The following is a 23,912-nucleotide window of genomic DNA, read 5'->3' on the forward strand; positions in this document are numbered from 1 at the left end:
CGCGCAGCCGGCGACGCGGGAACTCCCCGCCCCGGGCCGGCGCACGTGACCAGCCCTCTCTCCTCCCCGCCCCCCCGGGCCGGCGCACGTGACCAGCCCTCTCTCACCCCCCCCCCCCCGGAGCCGCCATCATGGGAAGGGCGGGGAAGGTCGGCCGCGGCCACCATGTTGAGGAGGCTGCTGCCTTTGCGCAGGCCGGGGGGCTCGGAAGGCGATTTAGGAAAGGGGAAGGGGAGGCCAGTCAGGCTGGGGATCTGGTGGGGGAGGAGAGGGTGTTTCTGCTTGGAAGACAAGTCTGCTAAGGGCTATTAAACAGCAGGACCCCCGCTGCTCGCTCTGGAGCCCCAGAGCTGCGGGTTGCTGGGAGCGGGCAGGACCGGGGGCTTGTCCTGCCTTTTCCCTGGGCGCTGCCGCTGCTCCTCGGAGAGGGGTCTCCGGCCGGCCGGCCTCCTCTCCCCGCAGCAACTCTGCCCCTGTCGCTGCCCAGCGGCGTCTGCCGCTCTTGCTGCCGGCGTGGGCAGGGTGACGCGCCCCGCAGGGCTTGGCAAGGCCTTCGCGGCTGCTGCCTGGCGGGGGGATCGGCGGCTGCGTGGCGGGGAGAGCGCGACTTCGCCTCGCAGAGGGGCTGCGCCCAGTGAGCCTCTTCCTCCGGGCGGTGCTGGAAGGCGCCGCAGCAGAGCCAGGCCCTACGCCCCACGGGAACGTCCGGAGCACAACGCTGCCAGGTCGCGTGTGCTCTGGGCCGCGGCTGCGCTGCCCGTCGGCGTGTGCGAGAGCTGCCGCCTCTAGCTTAGCATCCCTGAGGATCTAGCTGCTGCATGCACCTCCAGCCTTGACTTCTCTCTGCAGGCATCTAAAGTAGCAGCTCCTGTAAACCCAGCTGCACCAGAGGGCCATGCTGGGAGATGATAAGCTTGCTGTAAAACTTGACAGTAGTTTGAAGTCTCATATCACTCTTGCCAGTGAGGCTATAAACCTGAAATAAATCCATTGAAGGCAGCTGAGAGGAAAAATAGACCCTGATACCCCCAGAGCTCAGTGAGAGACCGGTCAAAGACAGAGAAAGATCAAGCTAGGAGAGAGGTGAGAGAAACCTGACATACTATGTCAGAACAGCTGCTTTATAGCTCAGGGTGGGTTCTAATAATACACCACAGCCTCTGGCAGTCGCTAGTGAACTGCCTCTCCAGGGCCCCAAGGTTACTTACTGAATTACAAAGCATGATGAGCATACAGTCTATTTTTGTCACCTGCGCAGGACTGAAGGTAATTGTCTGTGGTGAACATAAACAGGAAGACTTCCGTTCTCATCTGGGGAGGTAGCAGCACTTCCAGAGGAACCAGCTTCCTCTGAACACACCAGAATGCTCGCACACTGGACGAAAAACAACCTCACCAGGGTGTCACGAGTTTGCAGAGCTATGGCTCCTCTGCCTCCTTACCCTCACTCTGCTGCGGCCCAAATTATAGTAAGCCTAACCTTCAGGCTGTTTTTCTTGAACAGTTCTCACAGTTGCAGCTGAATGTCTCAGTAGATTTACTCATGGGGTCTGTTTTAATCACACTAAGCATTGCGTGGGTACAAATGAGTAATGTTTCATACTGAAGTTTCTAAGGGGGTTGGCAGCAGCAAATGCTGGTGTTTCACTGCAGTATATGACAAACAGTTTGTGAAATGCTCTTGGAAAGGTCTGCTAAGCGCCATTGGGAAGGGACTCATTTCCTGAGAGAGCTTGTCTCACCCAGGGAAATCCCAAATTCAATGAGCTCAAATGATCTGGAGAAAAGAGTGGAGGAGGAGTTGTAGGAGGCACACATCTCAGTGCACTCACCACTGCAGGTGCCAATTTTTGTCACAATCATCTTGTTACCTTGTTCTTGCCATTCAACACACACCTCCTGCTGTCTCTTACCTTATGCTCAGATTAGAAACGTTTTGGGCAGATTCTTTTTCTATTTTGTTTACACTAATTGCAGATAGGAGCTTCTCAGTACAGGAGATTGTCTAAACATCATCAGTAAAGAATTTCTCAGCTCTAGGATAGACTAGAATAAGCCCAAACTACCTTTACCCTTACAAATTCACTACCTTACCAGCTCCTGGCACCTTCCAGCCGAGGATCATGCAGCACTTAGTGAGCCATGATGCAGCTATTGTACTGGCAATGTAACCACTAGCTGAAAAGTCATGTCATAAGCTGATGGGTTTCAGTGCTATATCCCTCAGTGCTGCTGAGCTAGTGGTTGGCATATACCTCCAAGGTTTGACATCTTGAATCAGAGCTGAATGCCTTCGTGGAGGAAATGCTGTACTCAAGTATAACTTTTTATCAGGCCAAGTTCAAAGGCCTGAGAGGTCAGGTGAGATAAATTAGTGGTTCCTAATGGCTTTTAAGTCTGTGAATTTATGAATAAGTAACTTTGGCTTGAATGTCTATGGTAGACAGAAGCTCCTTTTGGGGATTAAGGACTCTGCTTTGGAGGAACTGATGTTGCACATGCATGGGATTCTCCAGGTCTACCCACAGCATGCACAGTGTACCTAGCAGTGCCAATGAATTACATTCAGTATGCAAGGAAGCAACACTGTTAGGCCTTGCTTTGTCAAGCTCATGATTATTTACTTCTTGAATCACTAGACCTATGTGTGCTAGATGTACAAGTCGCTTCTTGCCCCAGAGAACTGGTAGACAAAGTGCTGCAAATTGTGTACCTGCTCGAAAAGCTGGCTAGGCACAATTCAAAACAATTACACTGACAAAATAAAATTCAAATTGGTTATTGGCTCAGTCAAAGTAAATATTCTGGAACCCCTCACTTCACTGTTCCTTTTTGAATCTCAGGCTCGGGAAAAAAGAATTAACTAACCTGAGCAGGTAAGTCATTAATTCTTTTTAATGTTATTTTTCAGTGTTGCTTTAGCCAGGCTCCCTAAGGTCACTTGACCAGTCAGAAGCATGTGGAAGAGAACACAGAATTGCTCTCTTGTGGAAGAGAGCACAGAACAAGCAATTCTGTGTTCTGTCAACTAGTCCTCCTGCCTTTTTCTCTCCAGCGGTTCTGATGATTCTCATTCTCACGTTTATCTAATTCCGTGTCCCACAGTAACGCAGAGAAAGTCACGGACTGTGTCTAGGCAGGTTGCTGATGTGAGCTCCTCTGATGAATCACACTGGAAAAGATAAATGATGGGGAACGTAACTGCATGAACGTAACATCCCTGCCTGGCCAACAATTGAATTTAGATGAGGTTTTATGCAGTACTTATCAATCCATGATGTCAATACTTGCCCACGCTATGAAAGCTACATCTTACTGTCAGTGGGATTAGCAGTAAAGGCCACTGAAATGGATAGCTGGGAATGATTTTAATTTAGCCCAGGAAAACCATGCACAGCACTGTTTTGGGCATTTGAGGCTAAGAATGGCTTCAGGCAGGTTTTACTCATTGTAGCTGAAATTATCCATGTCCAGAGGCATCCAGCTGCAGATCAGTGGGAATGATTTGTGGCTTTAGTACAGGCAAAGCTGAAGAAACAAAAGCACCAGAAGTGGAATGAGAAAATGCACCCTAAAAATTTATCTCAAGCTTGCTTATTTGATCAAATGATTCTCTCAGGACTGAAAGTGCCCTTCCAACCTGCTAAAGTGAACTCAGATGTCAAAGGGTACATGCAGCACCCAAACTGCCTGTGGCCAAAGGAGGGCACTTTCATCCAAAGGTACATGCTGACAGACTTGTGACAATAACCTTTCTTGGCAGTGGAAGAGACATCCAGGTAAATGCAAATACTGGTTGCTTACAGATAGTAACATCCACTGCTTCTTAAGAATATTTTGCCACAAGGTCCACTCTGCTGACATAGATTTGCTGACCCTTTGGTGACAAAGGGATGCAAGATCTCTAAGAAGGTGTGAGCCAGAAAATGAGTCACTGAATCAGGACACTGAAAACAGCCTCCATGCTGCTGGGAAGAACAGAGCAGCCTGTGCTGAGATGAATGATATTGCAATTTGCCTCATCGAAATTGTAGGTATGTCATCCAGACCAACTTTATGTCATCTGTCTGCCCTGCTTACGTACTTATCCCTTTGGATGTTCTGCCTTTATTTCTCAGTTTGAAATGAACTCTGTCTTGTGTCACCAGTAATTGCACGCTCTTTCTCCCTACTGCCCTGGTAATAGGCTGAGGGAATCTCAAGTTGAAGTTTCACATGCATTTTCTTTAGCAGACATTTTTAATTCAGGTCTAGTTATTTTTAACCTGGCTCAATTTCCAAATCAGATTCACTGCCTGGCTGCATGATAGTTGTACCAACACGCTTAAGCGAAACAGAAGAGAGTGTGCGATAGCTGTGAAAGAAGATATAGGTGGCCAGAGGAGGTAGGGCTTAAGCTAGCATTGCTGCCAAAAGAAATTATTGTGAAGATAAAGTCTTGGCTTCTGACTTTTCATGTGCATTCACAAAGAGGTCTAAGAAACTGCCCTAATGCACACAGCAGCCAGGGATATTGTTTACATCAATGAGCTGGAAACGCATTGCCAGTCCTGGGAATATTAGTGATTTCCTATGATTTCACCTCAACTTACCTGACCTAAACAAAGGCAATTTAGATGTTGGTGGTCATTATCACTCTCTGCCACTTGAGGTCACCCCTTTCTCTCTCCAAGTGGTGCAAGAGCAAAGAATAGATTTAACAGCATAAACAGGATGGTTCAAAGTGCTAATAAGGGACCAGGGCCGGTGAAACAGCCACCAGTTTGCCTTCAGTAAACGGAGAGGAGATAGGACTTGAGCCTGTGGTGAGTGCATCTCATTCCCTTAGCAAAAGAAATATGGCTAACCTGAGGCATTGATTTTTCCAGGGTCTCATCCTGGCCTCCTGCTATCCAACTCCCACTCTCATAGGAGTCAGTGAGAACTGTCAATCCTGAGACCCTCAAGACCCTGAGGTCTTGTGGGAGGCATTGAGGACTCTACAGTTTGGTCCCTAAGACAGTTTTGGTTCTAACATACTGCGAGGTGTGTGGGGGGGAGGCTGTGGCGGGGGGGATGGGTGTTCCTGGATGCTTTGGTTTTGGAGCTTTGATACAGAAAATAGTCTGACAGAAATTCAGAGACATGAGTAGCAAAGCTGTGACTGTCCAAGGAGCATAAATGTATCGTGGCTTGTAGAGACAGATAACAGCATTTATTAGTGAGCGATAGTAACGAAAATGGAAATGCTTTTGGGAATACAGTCCTTTGACTCTGAAACAGAAAAAATCATGCTCCAGGGTTAAATGGCGCTGGGAAGACTTACTCTGTTTACTTTATCAAGAGAAAGAGATTATTATTAAGAGATTATTACAGGTATTAACCTGTAGAGCTGAAAGGGGTAACTAAGAGTACAAGTGGTAAGTCCCTGTGTGTTAAAGACACAGGTAATTGTCACCTGTGGAACAGTGAAGTTTTTTATGGCAAGGCAAGATGGAAACTGTAAAAGGCCATAAAATCAACATCCACATGGTTAAACTGTGAGGGAAGCAAGGTTTATTGAGAGAGCTGTTTTTGTTATATCTGCTGTTGCACTGTAGTTGAAAACAACTGCTTAGTTTTTGGGATTAGTTTCTCTTCATGAGCTTTTTATTCCCCTAAAGCATATTTACTTTTCCAGGTTACTATGCTTCTCTGTAAACCAGGTCTCCCAAGGAAGAACAACTCCTAAACAATCACAGATAAAATCCTATTATTCATAAATGTTAAGGAATTGTAGAGCTCTCACCCAATCACACTATTCCAACAGATCACAGACATAAAAGACTCAACTACTGCCCAAACTAAATTCTGATCAAAACAGAAGTAATTCCACATGGGGGTGGAGGTCACATAATTTTCCCTTGCTGAGTTTATCCCGAACTGGAAATTCTCAAATGATAAATCATGAAGATTTTTAAAGTAAATTCAGTTGATTTTTCATCTTAGGATTTAAAACAATTATATGAAAGACAGGTGAAGGTTAAAGTTAAAAAAAAAAGTATTTTATACTAGAAATTCAAGGCTAAAATTTCTCAGACAACCTTAAGATTGACCCTACCACCTCAATAATCACTGGTCCCCCTAGCTAGGCTTCCAGATGGGATTAGCAGATCTGCAATGATCATGGTGAAATCCCTTCATCTGATAGCAAACATTCGATGGTTTGCTGGGGCTGATGAAATCCTGATTCTGAAATAACAAACTCGGAAAAGATGCAACTCATCTTTACCAGCACAGTCCTAAGTAAATTCTGACCAAAATCGTGTGAATTAAACTATTAGAAAATTCTGGCAAACACACCCATTCCCTCAGTGCACAAGCTGGATGCGAAATCCACTTCCTATTGGAAGATTCATTCTCATGGCAGAAGGGGGAAAATCCTTAATGCCACTGAACCAGCTCAGCATCCTATACGGACTTGCCTCAGTGCCATAAAAAGCTGGCTCTGGACTGGGTCATCGAGCAGGCTGATTGATGTAGAAAAGCAACATGCAAATTATCACCTGGTTACTTCTACAGACAGCAAGACCATAAAAAGTGGGTCATCTAACAATTTAAAAAGGCAGCAAAAAGCCAAGGTTTTCCCAGGTTTCTATACTGAGGGGAGTGAGGACAGATTTCTTGTTCAGACCTAACCAGCTACTGGACACTTCTGCTATAGCATTCTGACTCCTTTCTGCTATCTTCTAGGCCAAAAACTATTTGTGTCATGGAAACAGCCACAGGCTTCCACTGAGAGCAAAGCTGTGTGCTGCATGAATAATTAAAACCACATCTCTGACAAAAGATTATCACCTCCACTTCACAGTGCAGAACTGCAACAGAGAGTCTGTTCAACATCACACAAGGGAACTGGAATAATGCTGGAAACTGGACCCAGATCTTGAACCACAAGTCCAGCTTTCTCCTCATTCATACAGCTTTCTGCAGCTCTTATTGCTTGGCTTGCTCCTTCTTTCACCCCAGCTGCTAGGCTTTTCTCACCAAGAGTTATACTTTTCTGGTCAGCGGTGTTCATTCCCCATCTCCAGTAATGCATCAAACACAGGGTTCCCTTGGTACCTATGGGAGAGGAATAGGCGTTTCTCTGAACAGGAGTTATCTTATTGCAGTTCATTTAAATACGTATCTGAATTTACTAAAGCAGTCCTAGAAAGCAGTCACTGACCAGACTTCACAGATGTGCTTCTTCCAACAGAGCAGTAACCCCCTACCCCAAAACAAAATGCTGCAGCCTTTGAAGAAAAAAAAAAGCAAGTACAAGATTTAAATAAGAGAAAGGTCAGCAAGCTCTATGAAGGCATTGTCTATGCAAGGAGCATCTGGCAGCAGGCATCTCCTGACCTTACCTAGCCTGAACCGACTGCTAATGGACATGTATCCTCTGCTGCTGCTGCAGAGCCATCCTGCTCCTTTCTCTGCAGGGCTGACTCACTCTGCAGTGCACGATCACAGGCACACAATCTGCCACACTAGAGAAAACTATTTATGTGCCAGTAGACACCACTTCTTTTGAATCAGGCACTCTAGAGCCCGTCCTTTCATGGTCTGGGGCTGCCTGTTCTCCTCTTCTAAACCAGCTATAAAATCAACTATGCTTGCCCAGTGGTCATAAACATTTAAGGAAACTACAGCATAATTCTCTCCTAGCAATGTTTGCAATGAGTGTCTTCTCATGCCCTGGCAAAGACTGCACTCTGCTAGCAGTAAATGAAAGAAAGGGACTGAAAGATCCATAACTTTCCTAATGCACTGAATCATGTGAGAAATCTGCTGACACAACAGCATCAACAAAAGACCTGAAATGCAAGTTTTTACCTGGGAGTCATCAATGAGGGTCTAGAGCATGACCACCAGAGCAAATGTACGGCCAAGGCAACACACTCAGACTGCTAATATCGTTCTTAACTCTTTTGGTGGTTCTCATTGCAAAGTAATCGTCTCCTTATGCGTGCTTACCCTAGCTTTTGTTGTATACTGTTCCCCTGCCTTGTGTGGGCTTATATAATAATGAGAAAGGCTTGACATTCTAAGGCACGAAACAAAACGCCTGGTGATAGGATTTTGCCTGCATTTGGTTATGTAAGTATCTATCATGAACCTGAGCTTAGTAACTGCCATCTTTCTGAAAGATGTTACAGATGCTACAATGTGATCCTAGAGAACCTACAGAGAGGTGCCTTCAAATCGCTTTTTCTTCTGGAGACGAGAGTTACTACTAGCATTTAGTTGTTCTCTTAAACACAATTTGCTCACATTACTCTAAATTGGCTGAAACCAAGGCTGACAGTAGACTCCCTCTAAAGAATGTAAGAACAGATCTTACAAACGTATTCATAACCCCAGCCAGGCCTCCTCCTATCCTGCTACATGGTCAAAATCCAATTCTTCCAACCAGATCTGCAAAACAGAATTACACGTAGTGTGCCTTCAGGAAAGAGCTTGAAATTCTAGTTCACCCATCCCAGCTGCAAGCTTTGCAACAGTTGTGGGAAGACAGTCATTGCAAACATTGCTAAGAGAATTATGCTATGGTTTCTGTAAGTGTTTATGACCACTGGGTTAAATATAGTTTAGAGGTTGAGACTCTGCTACTTTTGCTCAAGAACGATCAAAATGATACAAATCAGCAAGCTTTAAAGAAACTTTCCTCACCCTATCTGATGCTTCAGCAGACATCCAGCATTTTCCATATATCAACTTATGCCTCTATACACCCAGAGCACTACCATCATTACTGCTGAACATGCTCTGAAGTCATTCCAAAACATAAAATCAGTAAGGTGCCCCCACTGCAAGGCCAAACAGCTGATAGTCTGTTAAATGAATTCAGGCAGATCAGCTTTTAGAAAACAGAATAAACCAAATGAGAAAACTATGCCTTCATGGAAGTTGTGATGAAAATTCATTCTAGTAGGACTGTTTGCTCATATAACAATCTACTGAACGATCCCTAGTCTGGGGACCAGCTACCTGGAAGGTGTGCTAGCTTCTACTATGTCTAGTCTGGTGAAATTGCTTCTGCTAGGTTGATGCTGCAGCTGTTATTACTTCAATTACATTCCCAGTGACCTATTCTCTGCACAGGTATATACATTAAATATACTCAGACAATTCATCTGTAACACCACTGCCTCATCTATGCTCTCAAAAAGGCTGATGATGGAGAGGTGGTGACAGATTATTCCAGATTCAGCTTAACTTGATCACCAAGGCATTACAAGTACCAGCTGTCCAAGTATAATAGTCAAGGCTCAGCTTGAACCATAAATGCTTCACTTGTTCTCCAAGTCACATGAGGAAGCTGATGCTCATCCTAAGAGCTTCCTGAAGCTAGTTTGGAACAAATTCTACATGCATAAGGGCTCTTGTTAAGTCCAAGAGAAGGTTGCTTCAGCTTTACCTATCTGTAAGAGCACAACTTCTCAGTTGGAACTCTCCTGACTTACAAGTTGACTAGTTAAAAAGAAGAGTTCTTGAATGAACTTATCTTCATTGAAGATGACTGTTATTCAGGCGCTTCAGAGGTCATTGTTGCTAACACTGTAGCCTCCAACCAGCTAAGTTTTTTTGCATAGCAAGCAGGACAAGCTGCCCAAAGGGCCGCTGGCAGCTTCTATTCCTTGTCATAGGCCAAAGCCTGCATCCTTTCTCCCTGACCTCACATCTGATCAGAGCACTCTGCACAGCTGACTACATGAAATTAGCATGTGACATGTAGTGAAGAGAGTGCTTTGTCAGGTTGTAGCTGAGCATCAGTAGCATTGCTACTAGTCACCATGAATGTTCCTCATTAACAGCAGTTGCAAACACCATTGTTTTTGCCCAGGAGAAAGGTCACTTTAGCCTTTGATTACAACATAGGACTCTTCTATTCAGTGCTCAGTTACTTCAAGAATCTGCCTCCCCTTCAGTGAACCTTCCCCCCCCCCCCCCCCCCCATAAAGGGGCAGCAAGAGACCTGTCAAATGCATTAAATTAAGCCACAGGAGTCTGTTACAGCAATGTAGTGAGGAAGTTTTATTTGGAAACATTGTATAACTTTGTAACCCAACACTGGGTGCACGACTTTGATGCCGGAGCATATGCTTTTACTACTGGAAACACAGGAGTGTTTCTGACAATTGCTGTAATATAACACAAACAATTCTCATACTCCAATATCAGGACACTACAGCAATCTTTAGAATCAAAATTACAACCAAGGAATTCTCTGCACTTACAATTGACCCCACAGTGTAATAATCTACCTATATATAAGATTAGTATATATAGCATGGGAAATTGAAAATCCTTGCTCCATAGATGTATGAACATGTCAAGTCTTTTATAAATAAACATCCAGTGAAGAGAAAAAATTACACTTCTAGTTCATATTTATACATAAAGTACTAACAGCAAATGGGTGGAAAATTGCACACAGGCCACCCCAAGCCGTACAGCAGGCTTGGAGCAGCCCATCCAATTTAATATTGAAGTACACACAGGACAGACAAGTCACTAACATACATTGCGCATTTACAAGAGATCAACTACCAAATTGGGACAACTGTACACATTGGAGAGACCATTTTCATTCTGGAGCTTTTTTTAAATGTGGATTTGTTATATCTCTTTACATCATACTGTGACATTTACTTTGTGGAGAGAATAAGGGCAACAATGAGGCCATAGAGACCCAAAACTTCAGCGAAGATCAAAATCAGGATCATGCCCACAAATAACCGAGGCTGCTGTGCTGTTCCCCGTACACCTGCATCACCCACAATGCCAATGGCAAAGCCAGCAGCCAGACCACTGAGGCCCACACTCAAGCCAGCACCCAGCTGAAGAAAGCTCCTGTAGGACAGAGATGAGAAAAGTTTCAGTGGCAAGCAACAGGAAACCCAACCCTTTAACTTCAGGCTAGTCAGTTCTTTGCTCTCCCCAAAGTGAATTTAAAGATTAACAACAATTAAAGGGAGCCTCTTTCTTGCAGCAAAGATCTTCCATGCTCATACTCTTAAGCAAGCAGTCTCATTAAGTACTGAAGCTAGATGTCTCAAAAAGCACATACTCCAAGAATCAGGAGCTATGCAAGGTCTTGATCAGCTGACGTTCAAGTATGCCGCATGAACTAAGCTCAGCTATTGGGCCTACATGTTTGCACAGCCACCTGGCCTGCCTGTAGTCACTGGGGTCAGCACCAGGCTTAGCATGCTGCTAGAACTTTACTTATTCCAACCATGTGGGCTGGCATTTGCAGTAATGCCTATCCCACTAGGCTAGGCAGCCTATTAACAGCTGTTTGTTTCCTACCTTCAGCAACCTTATTACCATAGCACATCTGGATAATCAAGTCTCTTGCACTGCAATACAGGGAAGTTGCACATGAGCCCGACACACATGTGCCGGTCAGTGAATAGCCTGGTTTCCCAGACTGGGGTACCTGAGCAGCAGTCCCTATCAGTATCTGACCATCTGGTACCCAAGAAGGAGCATCTGAACCTGCTGTTTCCTCAGATCAAGGCTGAATGTGATTAGGCCAACCATAAGGCTCATGAGCTATAGCTTGCACCATGACACAGCTGTCTGTTCTGTTCGACATCTCAGAGGCCTTGTGCTGTTCTGACAAGGTTCAAGCTTGCTCCAGCTATTCTCAAAAGCCAGAAGTAGATTAAGTTTTAAGACTGTAGCAGGTGTAGAGGCACCACGTATAGCTTGAGGATTGGCTTACCACATGTAGAAAGAGCGAGCAATATTAATTATTCATATGCATCTCCAAGGCAACAGCTAAACTGTTTAGACAGTCTGATTAACTCCTTGAAAGACCTGTCTATTCCAGGTCTAGAATCTGGCTCCATGAAACAACCTTACATCCTATCCTAGGACCACCTGAACACTGTTTCTTCCAAGCCAAAAGCCACTGCACTATCTCTAGCAATGGGATGTCTGATTTGTTAGCTAATATGGCAAACTAGTCAGCATCCCTACCACTGAAGGTAAGGCATTAAGCAGGACAGTTGAAATCCAGTCCAGACTCCGGAACCCTGGTTTGGATCATTTAGCATTAACACTGAACTGCACTGCCAGTCTTGCTTGTGACATCGTTTAGGTGACACTCACCTGTTTGGAAATGGCAAAATAGTGATTAAGACAAACTTAGAACTGACAGATGTAGTACAAACTTACTTGAATAGTGTGATAGAAGGTGAGAGGGCATTGGCAATGAGGACTGCCACTACCAGGCCATAGATGGCTATAATACCCGCCATGACAACAGGGATGATTGACTTCATGATCAGCTCAGGCCTCATGACGGACATGGCTGCAATACCTGTGCCACTCTTTGCTGTTCCATAAGCAGCTCCCAAGGCTGGAAGAGAAAAAATCATCATGTTAAACATACCCCCAAACACCATCTCTTGCATTAGACTGCAGTATTAGAACTGTTGAGTCAGCACAGGGAAGAATTGTGCAAGTCTAACAGTCACTTGACTGCTTGGTTTGTCTGCCGGGAATAATCCTCTGAAGGATGGGAAGTGACTTGTCCATAGTTCTAGATGGAAACTAGATAAGAGGGTGCTGTTCTGGTATCTGATAAAAAACACTTTCTCCAACCTAGTTAGCTTCATGTCAGGGAATGTGCTCAAGTACAGAGATCCATTCCCCATATAGGGACCAAGGCTTAGTGTCTAAATTTGACCTTGTTACTCCAGAGTTTGTGTCCTCAGGAAGCCCATATTGCAGAGGCTCTGTTCAGCTAAATTACAGAGGAAATGCAGCAGGACATGCCTGTTACTGCAGCAGGATGTAATGAAGCTAAGTTTCTTATAGTCACTGAACTTTAAGCTACTTGAGCAGAGTTCTTGAATGCACTGATGTTTAAACAAGTTGTATCCTGTCAGCATCCTTCATAAGTCTTTCATCACAAAGCCGGCTTGGCCCATGGTTTGGACTGAGCTTAAATATGCAGTTTCAGCTGCATCAGACATACTGAGATAGCAATGAATGTGCATGCTATTGCTGCACTTCATGCCTTGGTAGAAGGACACTGTTTAGCCAATAGCCCTACTTGTGAAGGATTCAAGTCCAAACACTTAATAAGGCAACTAATGGAATCAGAGTTAAGAGGGGTGTAGCTTGTGGATTAGAGGACTACAACAGCCTTGATCCTAAAGTTCAAGGAAGTATAGGATCACCTACCAGATACATTACCTGAGCATGCAGAGACAAACCAGACTTTGGGTTCCTGGCTTAACCAACTACATCACAGGCTTATTACCTCTAAAAAAGAGCTGCTGGATTTAAGAGTCCCGTAGTCCTATCCCACAAATATCTTCTGCCTTGAAAACTTAAATTAGTATCACAAAAGCTTCAATGAATGCTTCATGCTTTGACTCCAAAGTACTTGGAAAGAACCACTGTCCTTTCAAGCTTACCCTGGAGTAAGTTAGAGCCCTGTAACTGGACATCCCCCAGCTGCATGGACTGAAACTTGGGACTGCACTCATTGCCACTGAAGAGATGATATGCAGGTTAGCAGCCATCCAGGACTAATTACTTGAAACAGCATGACCCAGCTATTTGGAAGGGGAACCTCCTTTTCAGATATGATCAGGAGGATATTCAAATGTGACAGTCCTGTTTAATCTGCATGAAACTGTGCTCTTGCCTGCTCTAAAAGGCTATGGGAAGTAGCCAAAGCTATGACTCTTTCAAATACTGCAAGTCTCTGAACAGTGAAGGGATTTGACTTTGTTCAACCCACTTCAAACCACCAAGTTTCTGCACTCCTTTCTAAAAAGGCAGAATTGCTTTTTCCACAGTGAGGATTTTCTGCTCCTCTTACACTAGTGTCAGTGTGAAATGGTACAGCTCGCCTGGAAGAGTTGCCAGAAGGTATTCACCAGGTTTATGATGTTATGGTTTCCTGCTTCACATTCAGCATCTACATAAATTCTGCTCTCAAGCAGTCAAGAACTGAGTAGTAGTCCTCCCGCCTCTGCGCTAGATCTTCAGAAGATTAATAAAGGTAACATCACTGCACTAACACAAGATTCATGGTCAGAAGACACTTTGGTTTTTAGTTATCCCAGCCTGAAGGGAAAGTCTCAAATCCACTGCAGATTGGTTCTGTACCAGCACAGCTTTGGTACCTTCTGCAGCCTGGTTTCTCTTCTAGTCAAAATCCTGATTACCACTGAGACAGAATAGCCTCAGTTCTAAATCACACCAAACAACTCCTTACATCTATTAAGAGTCTAGTTTACTAGGAAGTCAGAGCCAAGAGCAGGAAATAGATTTCACCTGGAGATTTAAGCTATGAGCCTGGAAACCAGTGCACATTCTTAACCTAGCAAAACCAGTGGCAGTAGTGAAGTGCCTATCCCTCAGGAGGTCTAGGAAGATAGAAGTTACCCTATATCTAACTTGGATCAGGAGCTTTCTCTTCTAGAAGAGGCATCCTCCAGGGACAGTAAGTATGTGGAATCAAGATTCAGGCTACCTACTTCTAGACTGACCAGAGCATCTAGTAAAAGCCATTCGTGGCTGGAAGCTTTCGCAACTCTGTGCACAAAAGTAGAGGCTTGAGAAGGAAAGGAATTTCACTGTTTAAGACTAGATCCGTCATTACTTCCTCCAAGCCTGAAGTTACTTAAACATGTTAAGTTAACGCGGTGATAAATTACAGAAACTGATGTTGTAATACTGGCTACAGAAAGCCAGTCTGCTTAAGCTTTTGGGGAGGGGAAGATTAGATCAACTGAGAATTCAAACTTGCTTTGATCTAGGGCAGAAGCAAATACTTATACCTTAATTTGTTAAGCTGTCTAGACAGACTTTTAGCCTACAGAGACTCTGTGGCAGCTAGTTGTCACAGCTTCCAGCTTTAGATAGTTCTGAAGAGCTATTATACTGCTTGTGTGTGTGTAGGAAATCACAGCCTCAATAGGGCTTGGCACATCTGCCCCCAGTGAAGTCTTATATCAGCATCCTGATCAGTAGGCTTACACTGGAGTCTCCTGTAGCTGCAAATCCTACAGGAGAACTAGTCTTCTTGTGCTTCACTAAACTGAAAAAAAGAGATCCCTGCACCTTTGGCAATACTACATTCCAGGTGGCAGATGCTATATCCACCTCCTACCATGACACAACCATCCATGTCATGGCTCTTCAGCTGTGGGTCACTTAACACTCAGGTCAGCTCTCACATCTCTCTTGAGAACTGTGAATGTTTGAAGCACAGTACTTCATACATATCCTACATTTAGAATACCCTTGATGAGTTAGAAGGATATGGCTTCTGAAGCCTGCTCAGTGAATAAGGTTTGAAGAGATGTATACAGAAGACTGAAAATGGAACAAGAGTTGCATTTATCATTGTTACACACAGACTCATTGCTTCAGATCATATAGCTCCATCTCTAGTATTTAAGACCATTTACACTGTAACATTACAGCATGTATTTACACTTTACCTGGCAACGGAAGAACAGCATCTTGCCTACCTAGCTTCAATATTGAAGGAAGCTATGCTGGTTTATAACCAGGATTTGTGCTATCTGGTCTATTAACAGTATTTTTCTAGCTTCAGTGGTGTAGTAGTACAGTGAGGCTGTGCTTTACGTATCATTCAAGGCCACCTACTCCCAGGAAGCCTGTTTCAAAAGGTTATCTTCATTTTGAAAGACCTCTGAAGGGCAATGGCTTGAACTCTGAAGCCAGAGTTGCTTTAGTACTGCTGTTGGGGGCAAGATGCAGGTCCGTGAGGCTCTGGATATGCTGCCCGGCACCTCTCCATAGCTGTTACTTACTGTTAGTCCAAAGGGGTAATAGAAGTATTATAGCAGTGCAGTTCCACAAGGAAGCATGCACTAGCAAGAGACTTGGCATACAAGCAACAGCTTCAGCAAGGACTGAAGTAAGACTAGTTACAGCTTCAGTAAAGTCTTGACAATGGTAAATCTTTATCTGATAGTCTATTATTACTCAACTAGCATCTGTTTTAGAGCAAGTACTAGTCTAAGTACTAGGAGCACTCTTTTGTGGCTATAGTTACAGTCCTCAATGAGGTCATGCACTGAACGTGTTGATCTACTTGAAGCTAAGCTAACATGCCTGCTACCTCATATGTAGTAAGAGGCCATTACCAAACACCTTGAATTAGTTCTGCAAAGTTCTGCAGCCAGCTATTTACCACTGGATAGTGACTACATTATTAATAGTCTCCAAGTAAAAGAAGTATTTGCATAGATACAGCTTCCTACAGCCTCCGCTGTTGCAGTACATTCAGACACACTTAGTCCAAGAATACCAGAGGTTTAGAGCCTGTCATGCACACCTCAGCAGCCATTGAGTCCATTCAGAGCCAGTGATTGCTCTTGTTTCTCACCACACTTGAACAGGTTTCCCACACAGCTATAATAAAGGAGAGACTTCCAGAGCACTAATAACAGTGTTGTCTTGCATTAGCAAATGAGCTAGTAATACAAGATATCATGGGTTACTATCATAGCAGAAGCCTGAAACACTGTTTCTTGGATGAAGACTCACATCTGGAGCCATGATTAATCCAGTATTGAATGGGCTGCCCTACACAGCAAGAAGCAGGCTTCCCTTGAACCAAACAGCAGGCACCAATTTACTTGAAGATCTACTAGCCTTTGTTCTTAAACCGTTGGAGAACTCTACTAGAAGTTGTATCCAGGTCAAGTACACTTCTTGCTTTGCTGTGCCAAAGACTTGGGCATTTTAATAGAAACAGGCTTCTTCTCACCAATTTTCTAAAAAGCCTCTTGCCAAGAAATTTAACATGAACACAACTATACTTCAGATTACCAAAAGAACACACATGGATAGCTCTGAAAACCCTGTTGCTGTGTACAGCTGCATCACCATATAAAAGACTGCCACATCAGTGGAATAATATCTGGAGCCTATGCAAATTCAAATCATACTAACTGTAGACTTTAGCTAGGCCCCCATTGGTAACTGTTGAGAGTAAACAATAAGCCACTTTAAAGAACTGAAAAGCATATAACTTCCTATAATGAGCCATCTATTGCAGGATTAAGGAAGAATAGAAAAATACTGTCCCTGACTTTAGAGGGTGTGGAGATTTCAGGCAAGCCTAGCACTTTCAGGTTACAGCATTAAAAAATAGTCAGCTAAGCCAGGCTAACCCAGGCAATTTACTCTTGTTCAGTGAATTTGAGAACTGGGAGTCTGCCATTTCCTCATGTTTATCCCGTAGAAGCAGCAGTCTGAAAGAGATAGGAGTTACTAGTCAGCTAGCTGTTCAAGCAGCTGGAAACCACTGACTTAATGGTAGTCTAGTTTGCAAAAGTGTTGGTTTTAGACGCTATGTTGTGAAGTGTAGTAGGGACTATACATTATATGATGGAGCACAGGTTTGCTCTTAAGCCAGCAGCAAGACATATAGGTCCAGGAACATGCAAGTCAAGTCCATTAGCCTGCTATTCATCTTCCTTTATCATATAAACTGACCTGCAATCTTAAAGATGACCCATTTCTCATGCTGCTCTGCCAACTTCCTGCTGCAGGAGCCATTTTCATCCACTTGGCCTAAAAAGAGCTTACACCACTAGCCAGAAGGCATTCACAGGAAAGAGGCCTCATTTCTGAAGCACGGGAAAGCCAAAAATCTGACAGTGCATCCAATGGACTCACTTCTGCGGCCAGACTAGCCTGGGTCGAGGCCTTGCACTCGCAAGTTTTGCTTTTTGAAGGAGGTACAGTAAGCTCAGCAGGTTATGCCTCATTGTGTTGTGATGAGAGCTGAGCAGGTGGAAACATGCACTTCTGTGAAGCTGTATGTCTCAAGTATAACTGACCAGTGTGATCAGACTGAGAACAGTTTAGGCTTGCAACCACTGTTTGAAACCAGTCAGGCTATGGGCAGATGGAATAGACTAGTTCTAAGAAGAAAAAAACAAGTCTAAGACATCCTGAGGCAGCTGGTATTCATTTTGCTGCTGCTCTGATTTAGAGTAACAGTTACTATCTGCAAACTTTGTAGTTTACAATGACTTCAGGGTGAGAGACAGCAGGCCTATTAGGCATACCTGGAAGTAAAGCCACAGTACAAGCAGCAGCATAAACTGTCTGTTTCAGCCAGGTTTTGCAGAGCCAGTGATTAAGATTGTTTCTATTCATTTTGATGTTGAATCTGGATTTCAGGTGTTCGGTAGGGTATTTACCAGTGAAAATGATGTCCTTATCTAGATATCTTCCCTTAATTTATATAAGCTGTAGAAATACTGCTTACCTGGCTTTCTTCTGTTACAATACTTTTGAGTCTGATATTTTACCTGCTTGCAGTAAAAAGATGAACTTCTATGCTAGTCTCTCTACTAGAGAGTTCTAAGTTCCAATCCATCAATTTTTTCCTGTGCAACTATTCTTGCTCATACTACACTGCCTTTAAATTATTTTTTCATGATTCTGGAACAGAAGACTGCATCTTACATTGCACTTTACTCTGCCACTTCATTTTTCTCCCCCCTCCAAGTTACAGCTAGGGAAACTGCAGGCTTCTCTTAGAAGGAGGTCTGTAAGTCTTTCCTGAGAAGTCAGCAGCCCCCAGTTGGAGACCCAAGGAACAGCTACATTTCAGGAAACATGGGCGCAATTTGCCTTCAAGTGTACAAGTTGTTTATAGAAATGATACCTTCCAGAATCAGACCGTGCAGGGTTCAGTCAGCTGCATCAAGCTAGATGTCCTGAGCCAGCAAGTTCATCATGGAAGTCACTTAACAGCTAACCAACTGCTACATCTGTGGCCCTAGCTGACACTAAAAAGCATTATTTTATTGGCTCTGCAGCAACAGTGAAAATAGGACACAGAACTAGTCTTAAAACTGTTGGCTAGAGTTGTCTTCATTAAAAGTCTTCCAGATTCTTGATACTGTAGCAGTATCAAAGGCACTGAATATCACGTGTCCCTGCACAATGCAGGTCTAACTGAAACTCTATACAACAACGCGAGGGCAACAGCAGGATAGGCCTAAGACACCATACATTTCTATGAGAAGAAGCAGTAAGCATAAGATTAGACAGCTTTGCCCAATATCAAGCTTTTCCATTTCTGGCACACAAGTCACATGGAAATGCTTGTATAATTTGATCACTCAACAGCATCTGACACTGAGCCAACCACATGTTTTACACATAGGAAATAAAGGAACCTTAGCTATCAGAACAGGTTGTAATCACCAAATGAATAAGCAGGTTTGAAGATAGCCAACCAAGGTCACAGCAGCCTGCTGTAGTCTTTCTAGCTGCCATCAGTACTAGCTGACCTGAACAAGTTTTGCTATCTTTTTATATCAGCAGTTAACATTCAAACACCAAACAAAACTGCATACAGTTGCTTGTTTTCACATCAAACTAGCCTGGACAGTACAGAACTTGAACATGTTTACTAGAAACAGGTTTCTGAAATACAAGCTCCACAAGAATCTGATCTTTAGATACAACATGAGTCAGACATGATTACTGCACTAATTAACACTGATCCAGGACACTTTTAGGTAGTTTTACCCTGCTTACCCAGGCTGACTCCTAAGCTCCTTGCTTCTAGATCAGTTTACTTTAACAATTAGTGTTCAACTAACAGGAGAACATGCTGCAGTGCTGCATCCCAATTAGGAAAGCTATATGACACTGCAAATGTTAGTTTAATCTTATATTGACACCTCTGTAGTACTTAAAAACCTCCCGAGTTACTTCATTAGTCAATTGGTTCTGAAGCATTCAGAACCAAGAAATTAATTCTGAATCTGCGATACCTATACCTAATTTAGATTTGGTCAGGTGACCAGTCTTCACATGTGTTAGGGCCCTAAGAGTCTAACTTGATGGATCAGATCTGCTAGTATTAGGATGGTGGGGCACCAAGATTCTGTATCAAGGACCAGTCACATACCAGTGGTATGATAGTTACCAAGTCTTCATCAGTACAGCATATAAGCAATCACTGAGCTACCCAATTCAAAACTTCCCCTTTTAATTTGCAGTCCCACAATACAATATGAAACCTGTAGTCTAAGAAACACTTCAGCTTGACTTTGGAGATGCCAAGCAATGCTTTGAATCCTTACTAAAAGGCTAACTCAACTTTGTATCCCTCACCGTGAGGCTTTCAAAGAAGCTGACCTAAACATCACAAAGAACTGTTTAAGAGGCTGTACAACTCTATTCTTTTGCTGTTGAGTTCAATTTCGCACAAGTAACTGAAGAACAACTTCCCTGAGAAGGAAGCTCAAGACCTTAATCACTGCTATTGCAAAAAGGCAACCATCAGCCAATCCAATTCCTTTTCATTTCCCAAAAACATAACTAGATCTTCCCCTATTCCTCCTTCATCTTCACTGGCCAAGTGGTTGAGAAGTCAGTCTCGTAGACTAGGATGGCTTCTACAGTGTTGCCAACATATTGTTTTCAAGAAACTCCTTACTTGCCCAGCATGAGTCCATCGCTTGAACTCCAAGACAGTAGGCCACTAATCACCCTCAGCATAAGATACCTGCATCCCACTACTCAGCACAAACAGAGCAAGAGTAAATATAGCAAGCCAGGCTTTTCCATGCTAAGGTAGAAGCCATGAACATACCTAGCGTGAAACAGCTAGACAGTCAACTTTGCCAGCACCAGCAAGGCTAGACAGTTTCCTCTCAGATGTTGTTTTTAATCCACTGTATATTTTAGATTGAACTATATAAATTACTAATCAAGCAAGAGCAGCTTCCACAGTTCTACCATTAGAGGACTAGCTACCACCTAGGTACCACCTCAAGTACGTTAACAGCCACGTGTAACTCAAGCTATAGCCACTTCAGAACTTGAGTGTTTTGGTTCCTTACTTGGGAATTAAAGTAGGTAGCAGATGAACAGACAACAGGTCTGTGTGTGTGCATGCATGTAAATACATGGGCTAATTTTTCCTCTTTTTAAAGAGACTTGAGTTCTTTTAAACACAGGTATTACAGTAAGTAGAAAGAAGGGAAGCCTTCCAAGCCACTGTTCAGAACCAGAACTTACAAGTCCATGCACTGTCATCTACACTAAGTGCTCAGAAGAAACAACAGTAACATTAGTAAATTACTAAATGTACTCAGGCTAAAAGAAGGTCTTAGACTAGGGGGTCATATGGCAGTCTTTCTAGCGTGCAATAGCATTTATAAGTATCTATGTAAGCATTCTACAGGGAGCGTGATGCTGCAGAACAACTCAATTCACTCCACTTTTAACTATACAATCACTTAAGACGCAGATGAATCGCCCCCAGATAAGTTTTTGCCTTTTTTGATATTCGGTGCAGCTCTCATGTAAAAAAAAAAAAAAAAAGAAAAGGTCAGAAGCCTATCTGTTTCTTTTAACAACATTAGCCTCTCTAGAGGTAGCTTCACTCCTAAAATGAATTTGCATATTCAAATTTCAACCAACTCAAAAGTGGTCTTGCATACCTGAGGAATAAAGGTATTCATATTTAAAAAAAGCTGTTGCCCTATTTACAGTAGGGGAAGAGCTACACCCAGCCCAAAGAGTCCAGATCAATTTCATCTTCTTAGAGACTGGAAAGACATGATCTTATGGAAGACTGGCACAGACTTACCACCCAAATAACTAAGTGAACGCACTGAGGAAATCCCTGAAGGTCACACACAGCAGCAGCAATTAGAATTCATCACAATACACACATAAAACGTACATAAGAGCAAGGACAAGGGCTTTAAATTATACTGAACTTTTGACATTGAGGATGGCCATCTAGAGTCTGACAAGTTGAATCAAAAAGTACAACTAATTCAGTGTTAATAAGCCCATGTCAGACAGCTACCAGTTGCCATATTACACAGCCAGAGTTATCTGAGGGGCAGCAGGGAAACCACTGACCAAGTTGCACCAACTGAACCCTTTTTCCTTGAAAGGAGCCTTCAGTCTCCAGTGAAGACAGTAATCCTTTCATTAGGAGGGTGCAGCTACCCAGCCAGCCACATGAAGCAGCCCGCTGTTGTCACTGGGGGATCTTTTTCACATCCGCTGAAAGGACCCCTGCGACGGCCACGCTCCAGGAGGGCCGCGGGCCGCCGCAGTCACGTGACCGGCGGGGGCTCCTCCGCCGGCTGACACGCTCCGCGGTGACGTCACCCCCCGCGCGGCGCACCGGCGGCGGCTCCCTCCAGCGGCTTCGGAGCGCCCCCGGTAGCCCGGATGCAGCGGCTGGGAGCGCCGACGGGCAGCAGGCCGAGCGCGCCGGGCCGCCCGGCGCAGGGGGCGGGAGGGCAGGATGCAGCCGGCTCGGGGGACGGCAGGCAGCCTCGGCCTCCAGCGGGGGCTCGCCCCGCAGGCAGAGCGCTAGGCCGGGGGGCACCGGGTCATCGGTCTCTGACACGCTCGGGGGAAGCTCAGGGGAGAGCAACGCCCCAGGAGGTGGCTGCAGGAGGAGCCCTGCATTGCCCCACGCAGGAGAGGCCCGGTGCCTCGCACCCAGATAGACAACCCCAGAGGAAGCCCCAACCTCGCCTGCAGGCGCCTTCCGCCAAGGAGGTGGGACCACTTCTAGCCCCTCCACCCCCAACGCTTTGACAGGGAAGGCACCCACATCCAGCCCAGCCATCAAGATCCACCATTGAGAAAGCCTTTCTAGGTAAAGGCTTCACCAACACCCCCACATCCAGAGCACCCAGCAGCTGTCACTAACAGCTTCCTCAGCTAAGGAAGAGGAAGGGCAGGGGAACCCCTCCCCCCCTCCCAAAAAGCCCCTCAAGGGACGAGCCTCTTCCTCTGTGCTAACGCAACGTAGAAACACAGACTGTGCCCTCTCCTCCCTGCACTCGGCCTCCTCCCTCCCCAGACAGGGAGCTCGGAAGCTTAAAATTCCTCCACTGTCGGGGGGAGCGGGAGGACACGATGACACCTGCTATTAGTGGGGATGAGGCCAGGGCACGGCTCCCCTCCCCGTGGCCAAGGCAGCCATTCCGCCCCCCCCGCACCCTCCCCCCCCCCAATGCAGCTCAGGCACGAAGGGTTTCTCACCGCTGAAGACCATGGCAGCTGAAGCGCCCATCACGGCGAAGAAGGAGGCGTATTCGGGGGTGCTGCCCGACGACATGGCTGTGAGGTGCTGGGCTGAGGGAGGGGGAAAAGAGGGGACGAGACCTCTGTGCTAGGCGCAGCTGGATGAAGCGGAGAATACAGGGGTTTTTAAAAAAAAAAAAAGGGAGGGGGAAAAAGGAAGACCCTCCGCCGCCTGCCTCGGGGCTCCGGCTCCTCCTCAGGCAGGGCTCGGCGACAAAATGGCGGAAGCCGAGGTGGGAAGAGGGGGAGGGAGGAGAGGGAGACGGGGTGGAGGCCGGTACTGGGCAGAGGGGAGGGGGGCCGGCCGCAAGCAGGAGGGGGCGGCACTGCTGGAGCTTGTTCCCGGCTGAAGTGAGCTACCAGCCCGGGCGCTGCGCTCTAAATACCCAGCCACCGCAAGACAAAATGGCGGCGGCCGAGCGGTCACGTGACCCTCCCCGCCCCCGCCCGGCGGCCCTTCCGTCCCTCCCTCTGGGGCGCTACCACACAGGGGCAGCTGGTGGGGGAGCGGCCAAACGCCCCCCGCCCGCACTCACAATTACCCACTCCCACAAAGACTATTATTCCTGGTGGTGAACTGAGCGCGCAGTGCGGCGAGCGGAGCGTTCAGCCACGCTGGCGTCCCCTCCCCTTCGCTGAGATGGTTCAGTCGCCTGCCTCCGGGGGCTGGCGGTAGCGTCGGCGCGCCGAGCGTGATTCAGCGGTCATTAGCATAAGGGGCGTGGCCAGGGCGCGACCACGCCCCCCAGCGGAGGTGGCCCCGCCTCTCGGGAGCGCGCCCGTGTCCCCAGCGCGGGCCGCGACAC

At 45.4% G+C, this 23,912-nt stretch overlaps 1 protein-coding gene and 1 long non-coding RNA gene across 2 annotated transcripts; both read right to left on the reverse strand.

The window, feature by feature from the left end:
* Nucleotides 1–2,877: 2,877 nt before the first annotated feature.
* On the reverse strand, nt 2,878–9,954 carry LOC104142250 (uncharacterized). The gene is made up of 2 exons (XR_693678.2): nt 6,817–9,954; nt 2,878–3,172 (listed from the first exon to the last, which is right to left on the reverse strand). It is a non-coding gene; the product is annotated as an uncharacterized lncRNA (long non-coding RNA).
* A 72-nt stretch (nt 9,955–10,026) lies between these two features.
* On the reverse strand, nt 10,027–23,803 carry ATP6V0C (ATPase H+ transporting V0 subunit c). The gene is made up of 3 exons (XM_068909151.1): nt 23,065–23,803; nt 12,193–12,376; nt 10,027–10,860 (listed from the first exon to the last, which is right to left on the reverse strand). Exons 1-3 carry the CDS (start codon nt 23,138–23,140, stop codon nt 10,656–10,658), a joined length of 465 nt encoding a protein of 154 aa, XP_068765252.1. The 5' UTR covers nt 23,141–23,803; the 3' UTR covers nt 10,027–10,655.
* Between the last annotated feature and the right edge of the window lie 109 nt (nt 23,804–23,912).

Source organism: Struthio camelus, chromosome 15, assembly GCF_040807025.1.
Source record: "Struthio camelus isolate bStrCam1 chromosome 15, bStrCam1.hap1, whole genome shotgun sequence".
NCBI classification, from domain to species: Eukaryota; Metazoa; Chordata; class Aves; order Struthioniformes; family Struthionidae; genus Struthio; species Struthio camelus.

Coding starts and splice junctions, on each gene's coding strand:
- ATP6V0C (XM_068909151.1), bottom strand. CDS start 23,140: ATGTCGTCGGGCAGCACCCCCGAATACGCCTCCTTCTTCGCCGTGATG. Junction 12,377..23,064: donor AGCTGCCATGGTCTTCAGCG/GTGAGAAACCCT, acceptor TTTCTCTTCCAG/CCTTGGGAGCTGCTTATGGA. Junction 10,861..12,192: donor CCTTCTATCACACTATTCAA/GTAAGTTTGTAC, acceptor TCTGTCCTACAG/GAGCTTTCTTCAGCTGGGTG.